Here is a 23,817-nt window from a genome sequence, read left to right on the forward strand (position 1 = left end):
CCCATATTTTAATTCCAGAACATCTTCTTATAAATCATAAAAACTTACTTTTCTGACAATATAGATTTCTTTCCTAAACCAATAGCCCCTAACAGGCCCACAGATGCCCTGTCTTCACCAAAACCTTGAATCTTGTGGATAAGTTTCTGAAGAAGGGTAACGCAGGTAGCAGGATCCCGCCCATAATCTATCTGGCGTAATATAAGCTCTAGAGCTTTATGCCACCATAGCAACAACTTACTCTCGTTATCAACGCTGTAAATAAAAATAGTGGACAAATATATTCGGAAAATCAATAAAATGATTTTTCCTATGTTGAAGTTTTTCAATATATGACCTTAACTTTTGCTACTACATGTAGTTCTGTTGAAAAACTGCTCTAAAAATTGTCTGAGATAGATAGATTACTATAATTCATTTCTTGTTCAAAAGAAAGAGCAAATTCAATGAACCGATATCTTCCATTGAATGATTCAAATCACTATTCATTTTAAAAGTCTTAGTATTATGTACCTCAATATCAAATCTATAGGCCTATCCCTCCATCTTTGATTGGGGGTAAACTCAAATGAAATGCAAAAATTAACCATTGCTGAAACAAATTGATTGTTCAACAAAATATTTCCAATTTATTCCTGAAGATTCACTAGAGTGTTATGTTTTATCCTGATTACATGTACACTATATCTTACCATGGTTTAGCACGTTCTATCCAGTCAAGTATCAGTTCAATCACCCCTTGTTCCTCTGTCAGGGACTGACACAGGGTATCTTCTGTATAACATAACAGTACAAGAGAAGGTAGGAAGATTCCTGTAGGCATGTCTGGAAAAATTCTGTAACATTTAACTCTGGTATCTGTACAGCAGCCAACACACTGTTCCAAGCATCACCTGACTGATGGATATGACCATCTGAAAAATAACAACAACAATTTATATATGACCTCAAGAAATCAGTATTTTACAGTTGTTCCTATGAACTGAGCATGGAGATGAAGAAATATAGTTATCATAGAGATGAAGAAACATATCAGTTTGAAGAGATGATATAGTTATTTATGCAGAAATTGGCTACAAATATGTTGTCTAACAAACTAATAAAAGAAATGTTGAATCAAACTAATTCTTGTTTATTCTGAGTAGGCTTGAAAAAATCATTTCAATCTTCAATTGTATACATCCTATACAGATCTTCACATTGTAAACTTTAGTCTGACAAACACCATCTGACATGAACTTACCATTCACAAATGACAAGTGTATACATTTTTCAACAATCTGGACCATGTATGTTAATGAGGCAAGGTTTCTAGAGGCAGCATGTATACATGGAGACAGTAGGATAGTTTTTGGAGACTCCTGTAACCACTGTATGATTGTTGTCAGGATAATCTCTGATCCCTGGTGTTCTGGATTACTGTTGTTGAGAAGACTGAGAACTTCCTTCATCATATCTGTACTCTCTTCTCTTCTAGAGTGAGTGTCTGGTACTGTAAAATATATCAGTATAGAGTGAGTGTCTGGTAATGTAAAATATATCAGTATAGAGTGAGTGTCTGGTACTGTAAAATATATCAGTATAGAGTAGTGAGTGTCTGGTACTGTAAAATATATCAGTATAGAGTAGTGAGTGTCTTGTACTGTAAAATATATCAGTATAGAGTGAGTGTCTCGTACTGTAAAATATATCAGTATAGAGTGAGTGTCTCGTACTGTAAAATATATCAGTATAGAGTGAGTGTCTCGTACTGTAAAATATATCAGTATAGAGTGAGTGTCTCGTACTGTAAAATATATCAGTATATAGAGAGTGTCTTGTACTGTAAAATATATCAGTATAGAGTGAGTGTCTGGTACTGTAAAATATATCAGTATAGAGTGAGTGTGTCTGGTACTGAAAATATATCCGATTAGAGTGAGTGTCTTGTACTGTAAAATATATCAGTATAGAGTGTCTTGTACTGTAAAATATTAGTATAGAGTGAGTGTTTTGTACTGTAAAATATATCAGTACAGAGTAAGTGTCTGGTACTGTAAAATATATCAGTAAACAGTGAGTGTTTGAGAGTAACTGTCTGGTACTGTAAAATATATCAGTATAGAGTGAGTGTCTGGTAATGTAAAATATATCAGTACAGAGTAAGTGTCTGGTACTGTAAAATATATCAGTACAGAGTAAGTGTCTGGTACTGTAAAATATATCAGTATAGTGAGTGTCTTGTACTGTAAAATATATCAGATATATCAATACAGTGTCTTGTACAGAAAAAAAAATCAGTATAGAGTGAGTGTCTGGTACTATTTAATATATCAGTATAGAGTGAACATCATATACTGTAAAATATATCAGTATAGAGTGAACATCATGTACTGTTAAATATATTAGTTGTACTGTAAAATATATCAGTATAGAGTGAGTGTGTCTTCTACTGAAAAATATATCAGTATAGAGGGAGTGTCTTGTACTGTAAAATATATCAGTATAGAGTGAGTGTCTGGTACTATACAATATATCAGTATAGTGTCTTGTACTGTAAAATATATCAGCATAGAGTGAGTGTGTCTTGTACTGTAAAATATATCAGTTTAAAGTGAGTGTCTTGTTCTGTAAAAATATATCAGTTTAAAGTGAGTGTCTTGTTCTGTAAAATATATCAGTATAGTGTGAGTGTCTGGTACTGTAAAATATACCAGTATAGAGTGAGTGTCTTGTACTGTTAAATATATCAGTATAGAGTGAGTGTCTGTTACAGTAAAATATATCAGTATATAATAAGTGTCTTGTACTGTAAAATATATCAGTATAGAGTGAATGTCTTGTACTGTAAAATATATCAGTACAGAGGATGTCTTGTACTGTAAAATATATCAGTTAAGAGTGTCTTGTACTGTAAAATATATCAGTTGTACTGTAAAATACATCATTACAGAATGAGCATCTTGTACTGTAAAATATATCAGTAAAGAGTGAGCATCTTGTACTGTAAAATATATCAGTAAAGAATGAGTATCTGGTACTGTAAAATATAACAGTATAGAGTGAGTATTTCAGGATAAAACATAAGACTTGAGTGAATCTTCAGAAAGACATTAGAAAGAGTTTTGTTGATCAATCAATTTTTTTCAGCAATGGTTAATTTTTGCATTTCATCAGATTTTTTTTTACCGCCAATCAAAGATGGATAGTTAGGATAGTTATATATTTTATGTTGGGGTACATAATGCTTAGATGTTTAAAAATTTGAATCATTTGAGGGAAGATGTCAGTTCAATGAATTTCTCTTTCTGTTTGAACAAGTGAACTTTGGTATACTGTCTATCTCAGACAATTGATTTATATTTCCATCACAACTCTATTGTGGAACACATTTTATTGTTACCTGAAATGAACTTGTCAATCTTTCAATGTTGACTAAATCATTTATTATTTGTAGGGAAAGTTTCAGAAAAAGTACTGTAAATATATCAGAATAGAGTGAGTGTCTTGTACTGTAAAATATATCAGTATAGAGTGTCTTGTACTGTAAAATATATCAGTATAGAGTGTCTTGTATTGTAAAATATATCAGTATAGAGTGAGTGTTTTGTACTGTAAAATATATCAGTACAGAGTAAGTGTCTGGTACTGTAAAATATATCAGTACAGAGTAACTGTCTGGTACTGTAAAATATATCAGTATAGTGTGAGTGTTTTGTACTGTAAAATATATCAGTACAGAGTAAGTGTCTGGTACTGTAAAATATATCAGTATAGTGAGTATCTTGTACTGTAAAATATATCAGATATATCAATACAGTGTCTTGTACAGAAAAAAGATCAGTATAGAGTGAGTGTCTGGTACTATTTAATATATCAGTATAGAGTGAACATCATGTACTGTAAAATATATCAGTATAGACTGAACATCATGTACTGTTAAATATATTAGTTGTACTGTAAAATATATCAGTATAGAGTGAGTGTGTCTTGTACTGTAAAATATATCAGTATAGAGGGAGTGTCTTGTACTGTAAAATATATCAGTATAGAGTGAGTGTCTGGTACTATACAATATATCAGTATAATGTCTTGTACTGTAAAATATATCAGTTTAGAATGAGTGTCTTGTACTGTAAAATATATCAGTTTAGAGTGAGTGTCTTGTACTGTAAAATATATCAGTATAGTGTGAGTGTCTGGTACTGTAAAATATACCAGTATAGAGTGAGTGTCTTGTACTGTTAAATATATCAGTATAGAGTGAGTGTCTGTTACAGTAAAATATATCAGTATATAATAAGGGTCTTGTACTGTAAAATATATCAGTATAGAGTGAATGTCTTGTACTGTAAAATATGTCAGTACAGAGGATGTCTTGTACTGTAAAATATATCAGTAAAGAGTGTCTTGTACTGTAAAATATATCAGTTATACTGTAAAATACATCAGTACAGAATGAGCATCTTGTACTGTAAATTTATCAGTAAAGAGTGAGCATCTTGTACTGTAAAATATATCAGTAAAGAATGAGTATCTGGTACTGTAAAATATAACAGTATAGAGTGAGTATCTGGTACTGAAAAAAAAAAATATCAGTACAGAGTGAGCATCTTGTTCTGTAAAATATATCAGTTGTACTGTAAAATATATCAGTATTGAGTGAGTTTCTCTTGTACTGTTAAATATATCAATACAGAGTGAGCGTATTATATATAGAGGATATTGAATGAGTGTAGATACAATACTTAATTTATTCAACCTGTTGAATAAAATCATATTATGTGAGCCTCTAGCAATAAATCAACCAGTTTAATACATTTAGTATTGAATCTACACAAATATAATATTCTTATTATCACATATCTAACATAAGAACAGATTACAGTTAAAGAAGTGTCATTTTCATTGACGCGCCTACAGTGTGATGAAAAAGAAAGTCTTATTGACCTTGACTTTTACATAGAAGGAGCCCACTTTAAGTAATTTACATTTACCATTCTAAATCATCTATCAATCTGGACAAAAGCATATAAGGGACGATCTGAAAATATGTACTGACTGAATAGCACACAGTACAGACCATGATCAGATGGCACAGATGTCTGTATTGGTAGCATGGGTATACAGCAGACTACAGACTAAATGACTAAGATATAAATCTAGCATGGGTATACAGCAGGCTACAGACTAAATGACTAAGATATAAATCTAGCATGGGTATACAGCAGGCTACAGACTAAATGACTAAGATATAAATCTAGCATGGGTATATACAGCAGACTACAGACTAAATGACTAAGATATAAATCTAGCATGGGTATACAGCAGACTACAGACTAAATGACTAAGATATAAATCTAGCATGGGTATACAGCAGGCTACAGACTAAATGACTAAGATATAAATCTAGAATGGGTATACAGCAGGCTACAGACTAAATGACTAAGATATAAATCTAGCATGGGTATACAGCAGACTACAGACTAAATGACTAAGATATAAATCTAGCATGGGTATACAGCAGGCTACAGACTAAATGACTAAGATATAAATCTAGCATGGGTATACAGCAGACTACAGACTAAATGACTAAGATATAAATCTAGCATGGTATACAGCAGGCTACAGACTAAATGACTAAGATATAAATCTAGCATGGGTATACAGCAGACTACAGACTAAATGACTAAGATATAAATCTAGCATGGGTATACAGCAGGCTACAGACTAAATGACTAAGATATAAATCTAGAATTGGTATACAGCAGGCTACAGACTAAATGACTAAGATATAAATCTAGCATGGGTATACAGCAGGCTACAGACTAAATGACTAAGATATAAATCTAGCATGGGTATACAGCAGGCTACAGACTAAATGACTAAGATATAAATCTAGCATGGGTATACAGCAGGCTACAGACTAAATGACTAAGATATAAATCTAGCATGGGTATACAGCAGGCTACAGACTAAATGACTAAGATATAAATCTAGCATGGGTATACAGCAGGCTACAGACTAAATGACTAAGATATAAATCTAGAATGGGTATACAGCAGGCTACAGACTAAATGACTAAGATATAAATCTAGCATGGGTATACAGCAGACTACAGACTAAATGACTAAGATATAAATCTAGCATGGGTATACAGCAGGCTACAGACTAAATGACTCAGATATAAATCTAGCATGGGTATACAGCAGGCTACAGACTAAATGACTAAGATATAAATCTAGCATGGGTATACAGCAGGCTACAGACTAAATGACTAAGATATAAATCTAGCATGGGTATACAGCAAACTACAGACTAAATGACTAAGATATAAATCTAGCATGGGTATACAGCAGGCTACAGACTAAATGACTAAGATATAAATCTAGCATGGGTATACAGCAGGCTACAGACTAAATGACTAAGATATAAATCTAGCATGGGTATACAGCAGGCTACAGACTAAATGACTAAGATATAAATCTAGCATGGGTATACAGCAGGCTACAGACTAAATGACTAAGATATAAATCTAGCATGGGTATACAGCAGGCTACAGACTAAATGACTAAGATATAGATCAATCAATGATGGGGCTCTGAGAAACTGTAAGCTAGTGTGACAGGGTACACAAGGAAAACAAAACAGCTTCTAAATTGTAATTTAAAATTTTATCAAGGTATACATGTAAAGACTGGCCTACCAGCAGACTCGACTGTCTCTGTCTCGGTGAGCAGATTTATGATGAAAGTAGAGAGTTGGGTTGTATCCCAGTCTGTGAGATATGTACATTGACATATAAGAGAGGAGACACAGTGGAGGTAGGTCTGACGTCTGATTCTCCAAGCCTCTGTCAACATCATAGATATTTCTGTTGTAAAACCTGATGCTGACTCCAATAATCTGTAAAATATAGCAATCAGTTGTCAATAAAAGTGATAATAATTTGAAAGAAGAAAGCTATATGATAATATGTGGTGACCCTTCAAATAAAACCAAATTATGGCAAGTAACATTTTTTGTTTATTTATTTTTTTTTTTGTAGATCTCAAATCTGAACAAAACAATTTTTGTATCTGCTCAAAAGTTATAAAATTGCAATTTTAAGGCTAAATGACATCAAATAATTTCAAATGTGAAAAACAAAATAAAATATTAAACATGAACAAACCTCAAGCCTAAAGCTTCAGGAGCAGTTCTACCATGCAGCAGACATTTTGGGTCACATGACTGCAGGAACCAGGAACCAGCATTCTTATAGTCGTCTGCTGATAAATGTTTCCATTTAAAAGACTGGGCCTGTAGTAACAACTGCTGAATGTCCGGATTCTGTAATATTACATGGCAACATTTTGAATATATTTCATTTGTAATGATTATTTGAAATAAACTATGATAAATAAAAAGTTTCATTCCTTAGCATTGCATTAATGTAAACATAATGATAATTATACAACATAATGATAATCAATCAAGACACAGTCACCGTAAACAGACAAATGCCTCCCAAACTGGGTCCCAGTCCCGTAAAGGTGCCATGACCTTTGACTTACAATGAAGGCATGGTTACTATAAAAAGACTTATATTCTCAGTATCCAAGTAGTTGAAAGTGTCCATGGATAAACAATAGATATGACCACATTCGATAATCAATGCAATATTTTGACAAAAAAGTGTAATTTTAAAACTAACTAACAGCATGTTGCTGGCCTGTCATTCAGTGACCTTCACAACCAGGCTACTGCTTGAGTTGATTGTGTAAAGTTATATACTAAACAGTCTGTAGGGTGATTAGAAATACAACTTCATGCAATCAACAATAGCATATTCATGTCATTTTATAATATACAAAATGTACCTTCAGTAAAATATAAAGTATTGACTATTGAATATGGAAGCAAATTTTTGTATTTCTTCAGTTAAAAATGACTGTATTTTCACCAGAAAACTTTTATATGTATATAATAAAAATAAAAAAAATGTATATCTCCATGTTTGAATAAGCTTCACTAGAATACTATATTTATACTGTTCCCTTAAGTGGCGGCATGGTTGGGTGGTTAATGCATTAGACTAGTAATCTAATGATTGCATGGGTTCAAATAGTTGTTTCCTTGAGCAAGAAACTTTACACTCATTGCTCAGTACTGGTTGGTTCCTGGAACGGATTTGAAAGTGTGTCTATAAGCTTATAGCTTATTACACCATCAAACTAAAATAAATTCTGTATAAACTGAACAGTTACCTCAACGTGCTTGTTCTCAGAGAAAGCCTGTATAAGCAGTATAAACAGACAACCCTCGTATCGGACCTGATGATTGTGATCAAAGTAAGACTCATACCACTCAGATACTTGTGACCAGTTTATCATAGAAACAATGTCTGCTACCAGGTTAAATCCAAGACTACATCCTTTCTCTTTTAACTATAAAAACATGTAATATAAACATGATCATATAAGTATACAGCATTTTATAATATCTAATATGAAGACTGAAGAAATAAACAAACAAGAGGGCCATGATGGCCCTGGATCGCTCACCTGACACAACCGCATCCAAGCAATGTCTTAAACAAGCATCATGACCAAGTTTGATGACAACTGAGTCAAACATGTGACCTCTAGTGTGTTATAAAGTTTTTTCCATATTTGGGCAATGTGACCTAATTTTTTACCGGACACGACCCATATTCAAACTTGACCTAGAAATCATCAAAACAACCTTCCTGACCAATTTTCAGGAAATTTGGATCAAAACTGCAGCCACTAGAGTGTTAAAAAGATTTTTCTATTTTTAGCTCCTGTGACCTAGTTTTTGACAGGACATGACCAATCTTAGCACTTGACCCAGAAAACATCAAAACAACATTCTTCAAATTTCCAGAATATTTGAATCAAAACTGCAGCCACTAGAGTGTAAACAAGCTTTTTCTATTTTTAGCTCCTGTGACCTAGTTTTTGACCAGAGATGACCCATCTTCGAACTTGACCTAGAAATCATCAAAACAACCTTCCTGACAAATTTCCAGAATATTTGGATGAAAACTGCAGCCCCTAATGTGTTAACAAGCTTTTCTATTTTTAGCTCCTGTGACCTAGTTTTTGACCGGAGATGACCCATCTTCCAACTTGACTTAGATATCATCAAAACAACCTTCTTGAAAAATTTCCAGAATATTTAGATGAAAACTGCAGCCATTAGAGTGTTAACAAGCTTTTTCTATTTTTAGCTCCTGTGACCTAGTTTTTGACCTGAGATGACCCATCTTCAAATTTGACCTAGAAATCATCAAAACAACCTTTCTGACAAATTTCCAGAATGTTTGGATGAAAACTGCAACCATTAGAGTGTTAACAAGCTTTTTCTATTATTAGCTCCTGTGACCTAGTTTTTGACCAGACATGACCCATCTTCGAACTTGACCTAGAAATCATTAAAACAACCTTCCTTACAAATTTCCAGAATATTTTAATCAAAACTACAGCCACTAGAGTGTTAACAAGCTTCTTATATTTTTAGCTCCTGTGACCTAGTTTTTGACCGGAGATAACCCATCTTCGAACTTGACCTAGAAATCATCAAAACAACCTTCCTGACAAATTTCCAGAATATTTGGATGAAAACTGCAGCCACTACAGTGTTAACAAGCTTTTTCTATTTTTAGCTCCTGTGACCTAGTTTTTGACCGGAGATGACCCATCTTAAAACTTGATCTAGAAATCATTTAAACAACTTTCCTGACAAATTTCCAGAATATTTGGATGAAAACTGCAGCCACTAGAGTGTTAACAAGCTTTTTCTATTTTTAGCTCCTGTGACCTAGTTTTTTGACCGGAGATGACCCATCTTCGAACTTGACCTAGATATCATGGAAACAACCTTCCTGACAAATTTCCAGAATATTTGGATGAAAACTGCAGCCACTAGAGTGTTAACAAGCTTTTTCTATTTTTAACTCCTGTGACCTAGTTTTTGACCAGAGATGACCCATCTTCGAACTTGACCTAGATATCATTAAAACAACCTTCCTGACAAATTTCCAGAATATTTGGATGAAAACTGCAGCCTCTAGAGTGTTAACAAACTTTTTCTATTTTTAGCTCCTGTGACCTAGTTTTTGACCTGAGATAACCCATCTTCGAACTCAATCTGTATTTCATTTAGACAAACATTCTGACAAAGTTTGATGATGATCCAATCAAAACTGTGACTGCTAGGCTGTTAACAACCCAATTGTTAGAGTGTTAACAAGCTTTTTCTATTTTTAGCTCCTGTGACCTAGTTTTTGACCGGAGATGACCCATCTTCGAACTTGACCTAGATATCATTTAAACAACCTTCCTGACAAATTTCCAGAATATTTGGATGAAAACTGCAGCCTCTAGAGTGTTAACAAGCTTTTTCTATTTTTAGCTCCTGTGACCTAGTTTTTGACCCGAGATAACCCATCTTCGAACTCGATCTGTATTTCATTGAGACAAACATTCTGACAAAGTTTGATGATGATCCAATCAAAACTGTGACTGCTAGACTGTTAACAACCCAATTGTTGACGACGCACGACGACGGACATAGCCCCATCACTATACCTCACCTTGATCACTTCGTGGTCAGGTGAGCTAAAAATGATTGGACAGCATGAGGGATCCAATACATGTTTATGACAGAGATTGTTTATATATACGTACACTGATAATTTAAATACTTTATTATTTTAAACTTACATGATTAAAACAATAGTCACTCTATAAAATCCAATTCAAAGAACATGATTATGATAATAAATAGACTTGATATTGCAAGATTTTGCAATTAACAAACATACTGCAGCCATGGTTTCCATAACATATATGTTAGGTAGTAACTGTTTCCATGGTAACTTGACAAACTCCATGTTGAACACAGACACAATATCTGCTGTAACATCATCTTTACACAAGACACTGGCAAAATGTAGCCACAATAACGACAGGAAGTCACTGTAAAATCTACCCCGAATATCTGAAACACACAAGAGATAGAGAAAACATAACTCTTCAGATTTTAAAGTTTTTAACTAATGCTTTTCAATGAAATACAAATGTACTTAAATAAATTATTGTGATATAAGTTATATTACACTGTTTGAAACAGAGAAAAATATAGAAATAAGGATCCCATTTAATTCAATGAAACTTTGAAAGGCATTAAGTAAACAATAATGTGCAACAAAAATTTAATTATAATTTCATTATAAATTAAGAAGTATTACATTCAAATAAGTACTAGAAAATTAACAGCCTTATCATCTTAAAAGTTAAACAGATTATGGACATAGTTCTCCAATTACCTTCTGTTTTATAGTGAGCATATTTAACAACATCCACTAAAGCTTTGACCATGTGAGAGGCTGATTCCCTGTCTGCAGCGATCCATGGTTGACTAACAACCTTACTAGAGATCACAGTCTGTATCCATGGTGCAAAACTTTCCTGTATACATCCCCAAATCACCTCAATACCTGAATATTTAATGCAATCATTTTTTAGACAAGAATTCAAAGATTTTTCGTAAGAAAAAATGCTTGTCATAAAACAAGTTAATGTTCTAATTGTTCTTCAGCCTAGTAGAGGTTCTTTGATATTCAGTCTTGTATAAGAAAATACTTTTATGTAAACATGATACATATGTTAACTAGAACTGTGTCCAAAGGACACGGATGCCCCCACTGACAACATTTATATGGTATATAGTGAAAAAATCAACAAAGGGCCATAATTCTGTTAAATTTGGTCGCAGCAAAAATTCCTTCCTTTACTAATGCTAAACATGCATAAAAGGGGAGACGCTCAAAATCCCCTTGATCATAATCCCCTTGGTTGATAAACGACATAGTGATCGAAATCCCCTCAACAGAAATGACAGGGTTATCATAATCCCCTTGGCAAAAATAAAGGGGTGGTCATAATCCCCTCAGTGGGTAGTCAAAATCCCCTCAAATAATGTGAAATGGTTGGGAAATTTCTTTTCTTATTTTTCTTTTTAGTTCAATGAATTTAAGAACCAACTGCTTCAAGAATTGCTGAAAAAAAAGAGAAAAGCATACAAACAATTAAAAGGTGTATGTTTGTCACAGCCAGTTAATAATGACACCCTTTATTGATGTTATTATTGCTGAGAAAATTGTAAAATACAAACAAATAAATGATAGTTGATTATAATTAATCATTGCAATTATAGTTATATGTAACAAACAATCAATTAATCTTTGCAATGATAAACACCTTTAAAGGCAAATTTGTTGCACACTAGCTTTAGATCTTTCCAGATAATAACTTAAAATGAGGCTATTAATTGCAGTTTGCTATCTAAAATTACTTCATCTTTGTTTTACTTAACTGCAAACTGTTATTGCTAAAGTATACTCCATACTCTTTCCTCTACTCAATGTAACTGCTGTTTGCAACATTTCTTTATGTAACACAATAGTTTAGCTGGAGTGACAAAAGATCAAAGGAAAAAGAATTTTGAGTAAAGGGGGTTGTTTTTCACAAGTTGAGGGGATTTTGACCACCCCATCATTTTTGCCAAGGGGATTTTGACTATCCATCAAGGGGATTATGAACACCCGGTCATTTCTGTTGAGGGGATTTCGATCACTATGTCATTTTTCAACCAAGGGGATTATGATCAAGGGGATTTTGATATACACTCGCATAAAAGATCCTCTGAATACCGGACAGCAATTTAAAGTGTCAACTTTCTGTGTACTTTAATGTAGGATCTTAACACAATCTCAACAGGTGACATGTTCAAATACCAGGTAATGGTCATCTCCTTTTATCTATGCAGGTGTGAAAACACTTGTCAGTGTATGTTAATGTCTTATTGTCAATTAAATTATAATAGCTCTTTCATCAATCATCATATTTGTGTCTTTCCTACTATAAATATGATTTTTCAAAAATGATTTTAATGTGTTATGTTTTTTTTTTAATATAAAATAACTAAAAGAGTTGGGAATCTTTTTTTTAAATGATCTACACATTAAGGTTGTTCATCCAAGGAAGTTTAAGCAAAATCTGCCATCCGGTTTAAGAGGAGTTGCGTTCACAAAATTTCTACATAGTATATAGTGAAAAAATCAACAAAGGGCCATAATTCTGTTAAAATTGGTCCCAGCGAAAATTCCTTCCTTTACTACCATCTACACATTAAGGTTGTTCATCCCTGGAAGTTTAAGCAAAATCTGCCATCTGGTTTAAGAGGAGTTGCGTTCACAAAATTTCTACATAGTATATAGTGAAAAAATCAACAAAGGGCCATAATTCTGTTAAATTTGGTCGCAGCAAAAATTCCTCCCTTTACTACCATCTACACATCAAGGTTGTTCATCCCTGGAAGTTTAAGCAAAATCTGCCATCCGGTTTAAGAGGAGTTGCATTCACAAAATTTCTACATAGTATATAGTGAAAAAATCAACAAAGGGCCATAATTCTGTTAAATTTGGTCGCAGCAAAAATTCCTTCCTTTACTACAATCTACACATTAAGGTTGTTCATCCCTGGAAGTTTAAGCAAAATCTGCCATCCGGTTTAAGAGGAGTTGCGTTCACAAGATTTCTGGACGTACGGACAGACGTACGGACGGATGGACAGACGGACGGACACTTGGACGGACAAGTGCAACGCTATATGCTCCCACTCTGTGGGGGCATAATGATTGAACAAAGTCATTGTTCAAACACATCATAATTATCAATGAATGTATAAAACGTCTGAAAACCGGAATCCTCTGAATACCGGACTTTTTGTCAAGTCCGGACAGGGTCCGGTTTTCAGAGTTTTTACTGTAGTATATAGTGAAAAAATCAACAAAGGGCCATAATTCTGTTAAATTTGGTCGCAGCAAAATTCCTTCCTTTACTACCATCCACACATTAAGGTTGTTCATCCCTGGAAGTTTAAGCAAAATCTGCCATCCGGTTTAAGAGGAGTTGCGTTCACAAAATTTCTATATGGTATATAGTGAAAAAATCAACAAAGGGCCATAATTCTGTTAAATTTGGTCGCAGCAAAAATTCCTTCCTTTACTACCATCTACACATTAAGGTTGTTCATCCCTGGAAGTTTAAGCAAAATCTGCCATCCAGTTTAAGAGGAGTTGCGTTCACAAGATTTCGGGACGTACGGACAGACGGACGGACAGACGTACAGACGGACGGACAGACGGACGGACAAGTGCAACGCTATATGCTTCCACTCTGTGGGGGCATAAAAAGCTTGATAAAGTACCATAAATTAAAATATTCCTTGACAGTCCATAAAATGTACACCCTTTTTTACACAGACTTGACTGTTTTTAATTGTTGTATTTCCAAAAATGCTATAAATTTCAAAATTGTTACCTCAGGCAACAGAAAATGTGGTGTTACTACAGTACTTATTTGATATGGAATTAAATTCTTATCCTTAAAACAGAAAATAATACAATAAGCTATAGAAAAGTTTCTGTATATCAACCAAAACAGTTTGTTCAACCTACGAGGGTCATGTTAACCTGTCTCGTATATAGAAAATCACTTATAAATAGGCTTATTACCTACTATACAATCAAGCTTATGTCATGAGCCATGTTTTGTATATGGAACAGTCTATTCAAAGTTTAAGGGAATTCAATGATAAAATACAACAAGAGGGCCATGATGGCCCTGAGGTCGCTCACCTGTATATAGGCCCCCCAACGTTGCAGGGCCAATTTAACCCAAGGGCTTTTATTTGCACAAACTTGGTAGACACCTATTAGAACATGTTTGATGCTAAATATCTTAGCCATAGCTCTTTGAGTTCTTTAAAAGAAGATTTTTTAAGTTTTTACTATATGCATATAGGGAAAATCAATGACCCCCTGGGGTGGGGCCAATTTTAACCCCAGGGCTTTTATTTGAACAAACTTGGTAGACACTCACTAGAAGATGTTTCATGCCAAATATCTAAGCTCTAGCTCTTATGGTTTTTTTTTAAAGAAGATTTTTTAAGTTTTTACTACATTTTTGTATATGCATATAGGGAAAATCAATGACCCCCCGGGGCCGGGCTAATTTTGACCCCATGGCTTTTATTTGAACAAACTTGGTAGACACTTATTAGAACATGTTTCATGCTAAAAATCTTAGCTCTAGCTCTTTTGGTTCTTTAAAAGAAGATTTTTTAAGTTTTTACTACATTTTTGTATATGCATATAGGGAAAATCAATGACCCCCCGGGGCCGGGCTAATTTTGACCCCATGGCTTTTATTTGAACAAACTTGGTAGACACTTATTAGAACATGTTTCATGCTAAAAATCTTAGCTCTAGCTCTTTTGGTTCTTTAAAAGAAGATTTTTAAGTTTTTACTATATGCATATTGGGAAAATCAATGACCCCCCGGGGCAGGGCCAATTTTGACCCCAAGGCTTTCATTTGAAGAAACTTGGTAGACACCCATTAGAACATGTTTCATGCTAAATATCTTAGCTCTAGCTCTTTTGGTTCTTTAAAAGAAGATTTTTTAAGTTTTTACTATATGCATATAGGGAAAATCAATGACCCCCCCTGGGGCGGGGCCAATTTTGACCCCAGGGCTTTTATTTAAACAAACTTGGTAGACACCTATTAGAACATGTTTGATGCTAAATATCTTAGCCATAGCTCTTTGAGTTCTTTAAAAGTAGATTTTTTAAGTTTTTACTATATGCATATAGGGTAAATCAATGACCCCCCCCGGGGCGGGGCCAATTTTGACCCCAGGGCTTTTATTTGAACAAACTTGGTAGACACCCATTAGAACATGTTTCATGCTAAATATCTTAGCTCTAGCTCTTTTGGTTCTTTAAAAGAAGATTTTTTAAGTTTTTACTATATGTATATAGGGAATATCAATGATCCCCCGGGGCGGGGCCAATTTTGACCCCAGGGCTTTTATTTGAACAAACTTGGTAGACACTCACTAGAAGATGTTTCATGCCAAATATCTAAGCTCTAGCTCTTATGGTTTTTTAAAAGAAGATATTTAAAGTTTTTTCTTTCGGTTGCCATGGCAACCAGAGTTCTGCATGGAATTAAATTCTTTGAACAATTTTTAAAGGTGACCACCAAAGGAACATTCCTGTGAAGTTTGGATGAAATTGGCTTAGTGGTTTATGAGGAGATGTCATTTAAAGTAAAAGTTTACGGACGGACGGACGGACGGATGGACGACGGACGGACGCCGGACGAAAAGCGATCACAAAAGCTCACCCTGTCACTTTGTGACAGGTGAGCTAAAAATTAAGCTACCAACTGTATAAAGCCTGGTCAGACTGTACAAAATGTGTGAACTAGCCAAGCTCTATACTAGTGACAAAGGATTATTATTTTTAGTTTCAGCAACATGTTAATAGATACAGGTAATGTTACCTTCATTTGTTGGAGAATCTGCTAGGTTTGGAAGCATTTTGTCAACAAGACATTTTGAGAGATCTCTGATCAATGCAGCCAGGTATGGTACATACTGTTTCCATTTAGGATATAACCCAAATGATGTAACCTCTTTCTGATTCAACCTGATCTGTGTAAACTCATGACCTAGCCATCCTAATATATTTCTTATCTACAAGAATAACAATTAGTAAAATTTACTACTTTCTTGACTATGCACATATCTTGTTATATAAATGTTACATAATTACGTCACAATCAAAGTTTATTCAGTAAAATATAAAACTGCATAAAGTAAAAGACCTTTCTTGTAATGAAGTTTTTCATTATTATCAATTCATATTGTCAAATAGCATTGTCTTTTCAGCCTTTCCTGCACTCCAGACACCTCTATGTTTCATGAAGATGAATATATATTTTTTTTCACAACACAGTTTGTATTTAATACAAAATAGGTACATGACTAAATAAGGTTAATTATAAACAATTTCAGATTCAACATCTACTAGTAAATAATGCTGTTACCAGACCTAACAAATCAAACAGTTTTAACTCTTTAGTTTATTATTAAACATTGTAAACACCTGGTATATTAAATAATTTGTATTACCTCTTCTATTGACAAGTCTGTAGATAGAGCTTGCACTGTCTGACCTTCAACTTGTATATTTTGGTTGTCACGGAAACAATTGTTATAGAGAACTTTCCAGCAATCAACACAGACACGTTGCATTGATGAACCTATAAAAGTGAAATAACAAAATACAAATTTCTTTAAAACAAGATTGTTCTTCACGCATAAACGTCCGAGTTACAAATAACTATCAAAGTCAATATGAAAGTTTCTCAACTTTTAATATCAAGTCATTTAATGAAACTATTTTACAACAAGTTAATTTTAAGAAAACACAACTGTTGCATGTTCTTGTCAACTGTGTAAGAAGTGATGACATGTGTTTGAAATTTGCTTTTTTTTTCCAAAATTTTTTACACTTTAATCTAAAGGTAACAGGTTGTAATTTTTTTTTTTTTTAAAGTGACAATGTGAAAACTTCCAATAATTTCTGCGAGAACAAACATAATATAATGATAGAACATACCTTGGAGAAGAGCAGCTAGAACTTCATGAAGATAGAGAGGAAACTTGTGTTTCAACAATATTTTCTCATGACTCTGATATATCTATAATATAAAATACTGACATTATAACTTTATATTATATACAATTACATTATATATTGATTTAAAGTGGCCAGATTGAAAAATGATCCAAGAAAAAGTACTTAATAATATCAATAGAACTTGGTTTTGAAAATCTTAGTTGTACAGATCATCAAAGGCACATAAAACAGAAAGCTAGGCAAAAGATAACTAAGAAATATACTAATATAATAATATGTACTGATTTCTAAATTGAAAATCGTATTTATGTGCCATTTTAGCCCAATATGAGTGAAAATCAATGCAACACATTTCAATTTTGGGTCATTTTTCATTGGGAGAATAATTATTCTGGGAAAACGGAGTGATGCACAAAAAATTATTTCCATTACTGTCATGTCAAAAAACCTCAGTGGAGTCCCTTTAACAACTAATTACTATATTAGATCTGTTTAAAGTAAAACAAACACTGATAAGACCATACAGTTTCACTGGAAGGAGAAGAAAAATAAATTTCAAGCACTAACAAGTACTGGGAATAACAAACCACCTTCAACAAGCTAAACAAATAATTTCCTCACATGAAATAACTCAATATCCATTGTAGAGTTCAAACCAACATAGGAATTAGAGAAACTCAGATTCTTTAACAACATGGATATCCTGCATATGTCAATTCTTTACATCTACAACTGCAATAGTCCAGTTAGTGCCAAATGGCCAATTGACAAAATAAACTTACCTTAAATGCCATCGCATATCCATCTTTTGGAATGGTTCCACATTTTATAAATGCCTGACTCAGATATTCTACCAGTTTCTTCACCTCTTGTTTACTTGGATTATACTCCTCTAGCCACTTCCTTAACTCAAACTATACATGAGAAATACAATATAACATCATAAAATATAACATACATATTGAAACATAGCATAAAGTAATATTTGATGAATAAACATTTCTATAACTCAATCTTTGACAGAAGAAAGATTTATGTATGCTGAAGGAGGCTGTTCAGCCGAAACATTGGTATATTAAAGGGAATTATAGAATTTGTAGATGACTACCTATTTTTCACTATTTTGAAGAAAGAAAAGTTTTGTTGTTTTCTTTATGTACCTTAGACAACAGCATTGATAAAGTTGCCAGATCAACATTAGAATCTTGTTCTCCAACTCTCTTCATTGCTCTCTTCTCCTGGCTATCTTTTGGTAAACACCCTACTAGCTTGCCATACATTTTCACAAACAGAGCCGGGTTCAAGTTTGGTTTAAAATGAGGTGCAAGCATTCCACCTAACACAGATCTATCAAGCGCCATCTGTAATACAGCTTCTGTTTGATGCGGATCACTCTGAATAAACTCCTGAAATAAAGGTTCAATTAAAATCTTGAACTATAGAAACATTAATTGTTAATTAAAAAGTAATACTATTTTGTCTCAAAGAATAAGCAACTTTATACTCATTATGTTATGATTCAATGGGGAAATAAAATGGTACCAATAATAGACAAGAGTTTGATTTTAAATAATGATTTAGTTTTAGTTAAAATGAATGCTTGAATTTCTTATTACATCAATAGAGATGAAAGACTGTGGTCATATTTATTTGAAATAGAGGGAAACCACAAAAATTGTAGGGCAAATCAACAGTTCCTCAGGAGAGTATTGCCTGGTTATTAAACTGTCTGCCTATCAAACAAGGATTCATGGGTTTGACCCATACTGGGTTCACAACATGTTTCCATACTGGGTAGATCCAAGAAGTGAACTTGAAAGTGGTTCAAATTAACAACAAGCATCATCACAATCAAGCTTAACTAAAAATGTTTAAGGATATCAACATATAGCTGTAATTTTACCTGTCCTAGGATGTCTATACATGAGGTGAAGAATTGTTTTGTTGGAGGATATTTGAGCAGACTTGGTGTTATAATATCACTCAGATGAAGAAATAGACTACAAGCTATACTGTTTAATGTCTGACTTCTCTTAGTATCTGTACTACTGCGATACATCTTCACCAACATACTGTAATATAACAACACCATATGAGCCGCCCCATGACAAAACCAACATAATGTGTTTGCGACCAGCATGGATCCAGACCAGCCTGCACATTCGCGCTGTCTGATCAGGAGCCATGCTGTTCGCTATCAGTTTCTCTACTTGCAATAGGGTTTGTAAGCAAACAGCATGGCTCCTGATCAGACTGCATGGATGTGCAGGCTGGTATGGATCCATGCTGGTCGCAAACGCATTATGTTGGTTTTGTCATGGCACGGCCCATATATATCTCAAATATTCAATATCAATTTAATATGTTCAAAATCATTTAAAACTTCACTTGAAAATAACACATCTTTCACTTGCACCTCAGAAATGATATCCTGTCTCAAAGTTAAACAATGGCTTAAGATATCAAACATGTTCTTAGGAAAATGATGAAACCATTTGATGTTACTTCTTTATAACAGAATTTTACCAAACATTTCAAAGTTTTTGTCAAGCAAGACTTTAATCATTTAGTATAGTTTAACATTGAACAGGTAACCTACGTGATGGCATTTTCTGTATGTACAGCACAGATGACTGTGTTCTGTACAGGTGGGAGTTTACACTCAATCATCACTTGTTTATAATCCGCCCTATTCTCATCAGCTTGTCTTTGCTGTATTGGGTCATTCCATTTCTCTTCAACCTAAAATAAACATAGTAAAATGATTAATTCGTCATTCCATTTCTGTTCAGCCTAAAATAACACGATAAAATGATAATTGGGTCATACCATTTCTCTTCAACCTAAAATAAGCATGGAAAAATGATAATTGGATCATTCCATTACTGAACCATATAACATAGTTCATAATATGATAACTAGGTAAACAAATGGGGCATTCCATTTTTCTACAGTAAATATTGGGTTGTTATATGTCTTATATGGCAAGATATTTGACTTTAAAACACATTTAATATAATATTTTATATATTACTAACAAATTTCAGTTATGACGTAACTTATGAGATATAGATATCAACAATTAAGACGTTGATTGATGAGAATATTAAAATTAGAAACAATGTTCTATTAAAAAAATAATTATAATACAACTAAACAGCTTACCCATACAGTTACAGCACCAGGTTTTGAACATTTATGAAGTGGATTAATCAAACTGGTACACTTCAAGGCTATGGTCACCTGGTAAACAGCAATCAAAGTATCCATGTAAATCTTATTCAATGACAATTTATAAGCTCATGAAATGTACACAGATATGAAATAAACATCTTCATATGGTTGATTTAAAAAAACAAAATATAGGTGACACTGTTGAATACTCCAAAACAGTCTGATACAATTAACTATACATTAACTAGGGCCTACGAATACACTACCAAACTATAAAGTAAAGTAAGAAAAGTAATTTAAAGCCTCAGTGACCTTGACCTCATCAACCTTTGACCTCACTAGAGGGGAGATATCCATTAAAAGTACCTACATAGCACTTATCTATCAATCCTTTAATACAGACAATAAGGGGAGCGTCCATGATAATGTTGATAGAACTTTTGGCCCAACCCATTTGTATGTAGATTTAATGATTATGTTTTAAACAGTGAATTTGTATGTTGTGTTTGTTTGGGTTTTACGTCACAACGACACCGTATAGGTCATTTGGCGACTAACCAGCTTTACTGGTGGAGGAAGACCTCAGGTGCCCTTCTGTGCATTATTTCAGGCACAAACGGGCACCAGAGTAGAACCACTGATGTTCCGTAAGCTAGCTTGATAGCTTCCTCACATGAAAGAATTCAAAGTCCCTGTCAGGATTCGAACCCACAGCGGTGAGGGGCAAGTGGTTTGAAGTCCACGACCTTAAGCACTCGGCGACGGACGCCCCTGTATATTGTGTGTATATCACACTAAACACAGTAAGTGCAATAGAAGGAAAGAAGAAAGGACAAACCTAGAAGCTATTATTTCAAAAGCATAAAACTTCTTAACTAAACCACTTAAATTGAGAAAAAAAAGTATTTCCTGTGAAATTCTGAGTATTAAAATATTACCGATTGTCTGACATTTTTGTAGAGTTTAGGAACATAGTCAATGTAGGCATCATCTAGTGACTTGTGGTGTTGTAACCTCATACAAAATTTCCTGAAATATAACAATATGATGTTGATATATTTATTGTAATCACTGTTTTATATGGAAACATTTATGCTATAACAAATACAGGATATATTTACTTTAAGTAATTATATATATCTTTTCAAGTTTTTTTTTATGTATCTAATACAAAACTTCTTAACATATTCCTATCAATTTTTTATCATATTTGTTTCATTATCAAACAGTATTCTGCCATAAAAATCATCATTTTTGAAACTGATAAGAAAGCTGACAAGGTGCCTAGTTTGAAAATTATGTCAAAACATTGTGTTCAGATTTTCTAGTTCAATCATCCTTTAATTTTGGATTATCTACAGCCTTAAACCATTACCCAGCATATTCCTTGAGCAGATTTAAATCTGATTCTAGCAGATGTAAAATGGCTGCTTTGTTCTCCATAATCAATGGGCTTATCTCTGGTACTGGGGCTTTAACAACATGTAGAGGAGGTGGTGGGAGGGGATTATCACATCTTGATAACCGTGATAAAATTCTGTCTTTTGCTGAAAAAAATGACATCCAATATACAGTATTTGAACTGATTGAAAATCTCTTATAATTAACAAATATAAAAGCTTGGAAAAGATACTAATTCTAATTAAATTTAAATGACAATACATGAATTCTACACGGTTTACATTTAAATTGAAATATTTTAACCATTTAACATACCTGATGTCTTCATTTTGGTTTCTTTAGGTTCCTTTGACTTTGGGTTCTGTACTTGTGAGCTGTTTTGTAGCCAGTCTGCTGTCTGAGATTTCAGACTGCTTCTTATTTCTGGTAGATCTATAAAATCCATCCAAGGTGTCTGAATAAAATTTTTAAATAGATGAGGTTAATTCATGTAAATACCGCTAAAATAAACTATAGTCTAATATAGGAGTGTTATATAAAAGGATAAAAAAGTTTGAAGTAGAGAAGAGAAATGTTGCTATTGACAACTGCTACATTTCAAGTACATGTACTTGAGTTTTTTGTTAGGTCTTTGTGTCTTTCTTCTTGTCACTAAGGTCTGTTTCTAATAATAAATGAATGTAACATGCATATAATAAACTGAATTGAATTATCAACATTCACAATGTTTATACATGTAATATATATGAGCCGTTCATGACAAAACCAACATAGTGGGTTTGCGACCAGCATGGATCCAGACCAGCCTGCGTCCACACAGTCTGATCAGGATCCATGTTGTTCGCTATCAGTTTCTCTATTTGTTATAGAGTTTGTAAGCGAACAGCATGGATCCTGATCAGACTGCGCGGATGCGCAGGCTGGTCTGGATCCATACTGGTCGCAAACCACTTTGTTGGTTTTGTCGTGACACGGCTCAATTATATATTTATATATGCAGGAAAGTACCTGATATGTGCTCCCCTCAACAGTCTTTATAACCTTTAGTATACTAAATTTGTATTATAAACATGTCATTGTTTGACATTTGGAACAATTGTTTTGCAGTACATATAGGGAAATTTATTCCTAAATTAATAAATTAAGTGGCAAACAATTCAGAGTATGGTAAGATAGCCCTGAGTGACCTGTCTCTATAGTGGTATATCATTATCAATACTAGCAAAACAGAAAGTTGTTATACTGTATGGTTTTGGAAGATGGCTAGAAGTTTGTCAGCCTGGTATTGTGGTGGTAATGAAGGTAGATACAGGGATCCATCATGTAGTAACGGTTCCTCTACCCACAGTTGTAATGTATTGTACATTCTAGCCAGCTTGTAATACAACTCCTTCCTTGATGACCCGCCACCTTCACTGTCTTCTCCTATAACAAAAATAGCACTCTTACATTAATATGACTGACCATTAACCGTTATAATACTCTCAAAACTAGTAAATGTATATACCTCATACAAATCAATGTATTTGCCTACAAGTATGTGTATACCTTAGAGTACAACTTGCATTAAGAGCCTTAAAGGGACTCCACTGAGGTGTTTTACATGACAGGACAGGATATAATTTTTCAGGATTCATGCTGCAATTTTGATGTAGGTTTAGACCAATATCTTGTGTCAATCGCCCTCTCCTTATTTTAA

The 23,817-nt window shown here is 33.6% G+C and overlaps 1 protein-coding gene and 1 long non-coding RNA gene across 2 annotated transcripts; both read right to left on the reverse strand.

Annotated features, from left to right (window-relative positions):
- Nucleotides 1-52: 52 nt before the first annotated feature.
- LOC132720180 (ectopic P granules protein 5 homolog) lies at nt 53-23,540 on the reverse strand (the record flags this gene model as incomplete). The annotated part of the gene is given in 20 exon segments (XM_060704223.1): nt 53-255; nt 693-914; nt 1,244-1,492; nt 6,686-6,885; nt 7,154-7,311; nt 8,229-8,408; nt 10,811-10,986; nt 11,315-11,485; nt 16,402-16,594; nt 17,033-17,163; nt 17,523-17,604; nt 18,326-18,457; nt 18,704-18,949; nt 19,447-19,615; nt 20,143-20,285; nt 20,709-20,786; nt 21,656-21,746; nt 22,093-22,264; nt 22,434-22,572; nt 23,362-23,540. Coding segments are annotated over 19 exon segments (3,053 nt in total), but the record flags the coding sequence as incomplete, so codon positions are not given.
- LOC132720181 (uncharacterized) lies at nt 11,998-12,673 on the reverse strand. The gene is made up of 2 exons (XR_009624309.1): nt 12,517-12,673; nt 11,998-12,347 (listed from the first exon to the last, which is right to left on the reverse strand). It is a non-coding gene; the product is annotated as an uncharacterized LOC132720181 (long non-coding RNA).
- Nucleotides 23,541-23,817: the final 277 nt, after the last annotated feature.

This window comes from Ruditapes philippinarum, unplaced genomic scaffold, assembly GCF_026571515.1.
Source record: "Ruditapes philippinarum isolate M1 unplaced genomic scaffold, ASM2657151v2 ctg13971_1_1_1_1, whole genome shotgun sequence".
Classification (NCBI taxonomy): Eukaryota; Metazoa; Mollusca; class Bivalvia; order Venerida; family Veneridae; genus Ruditapes; species Ruditapes philippinarum.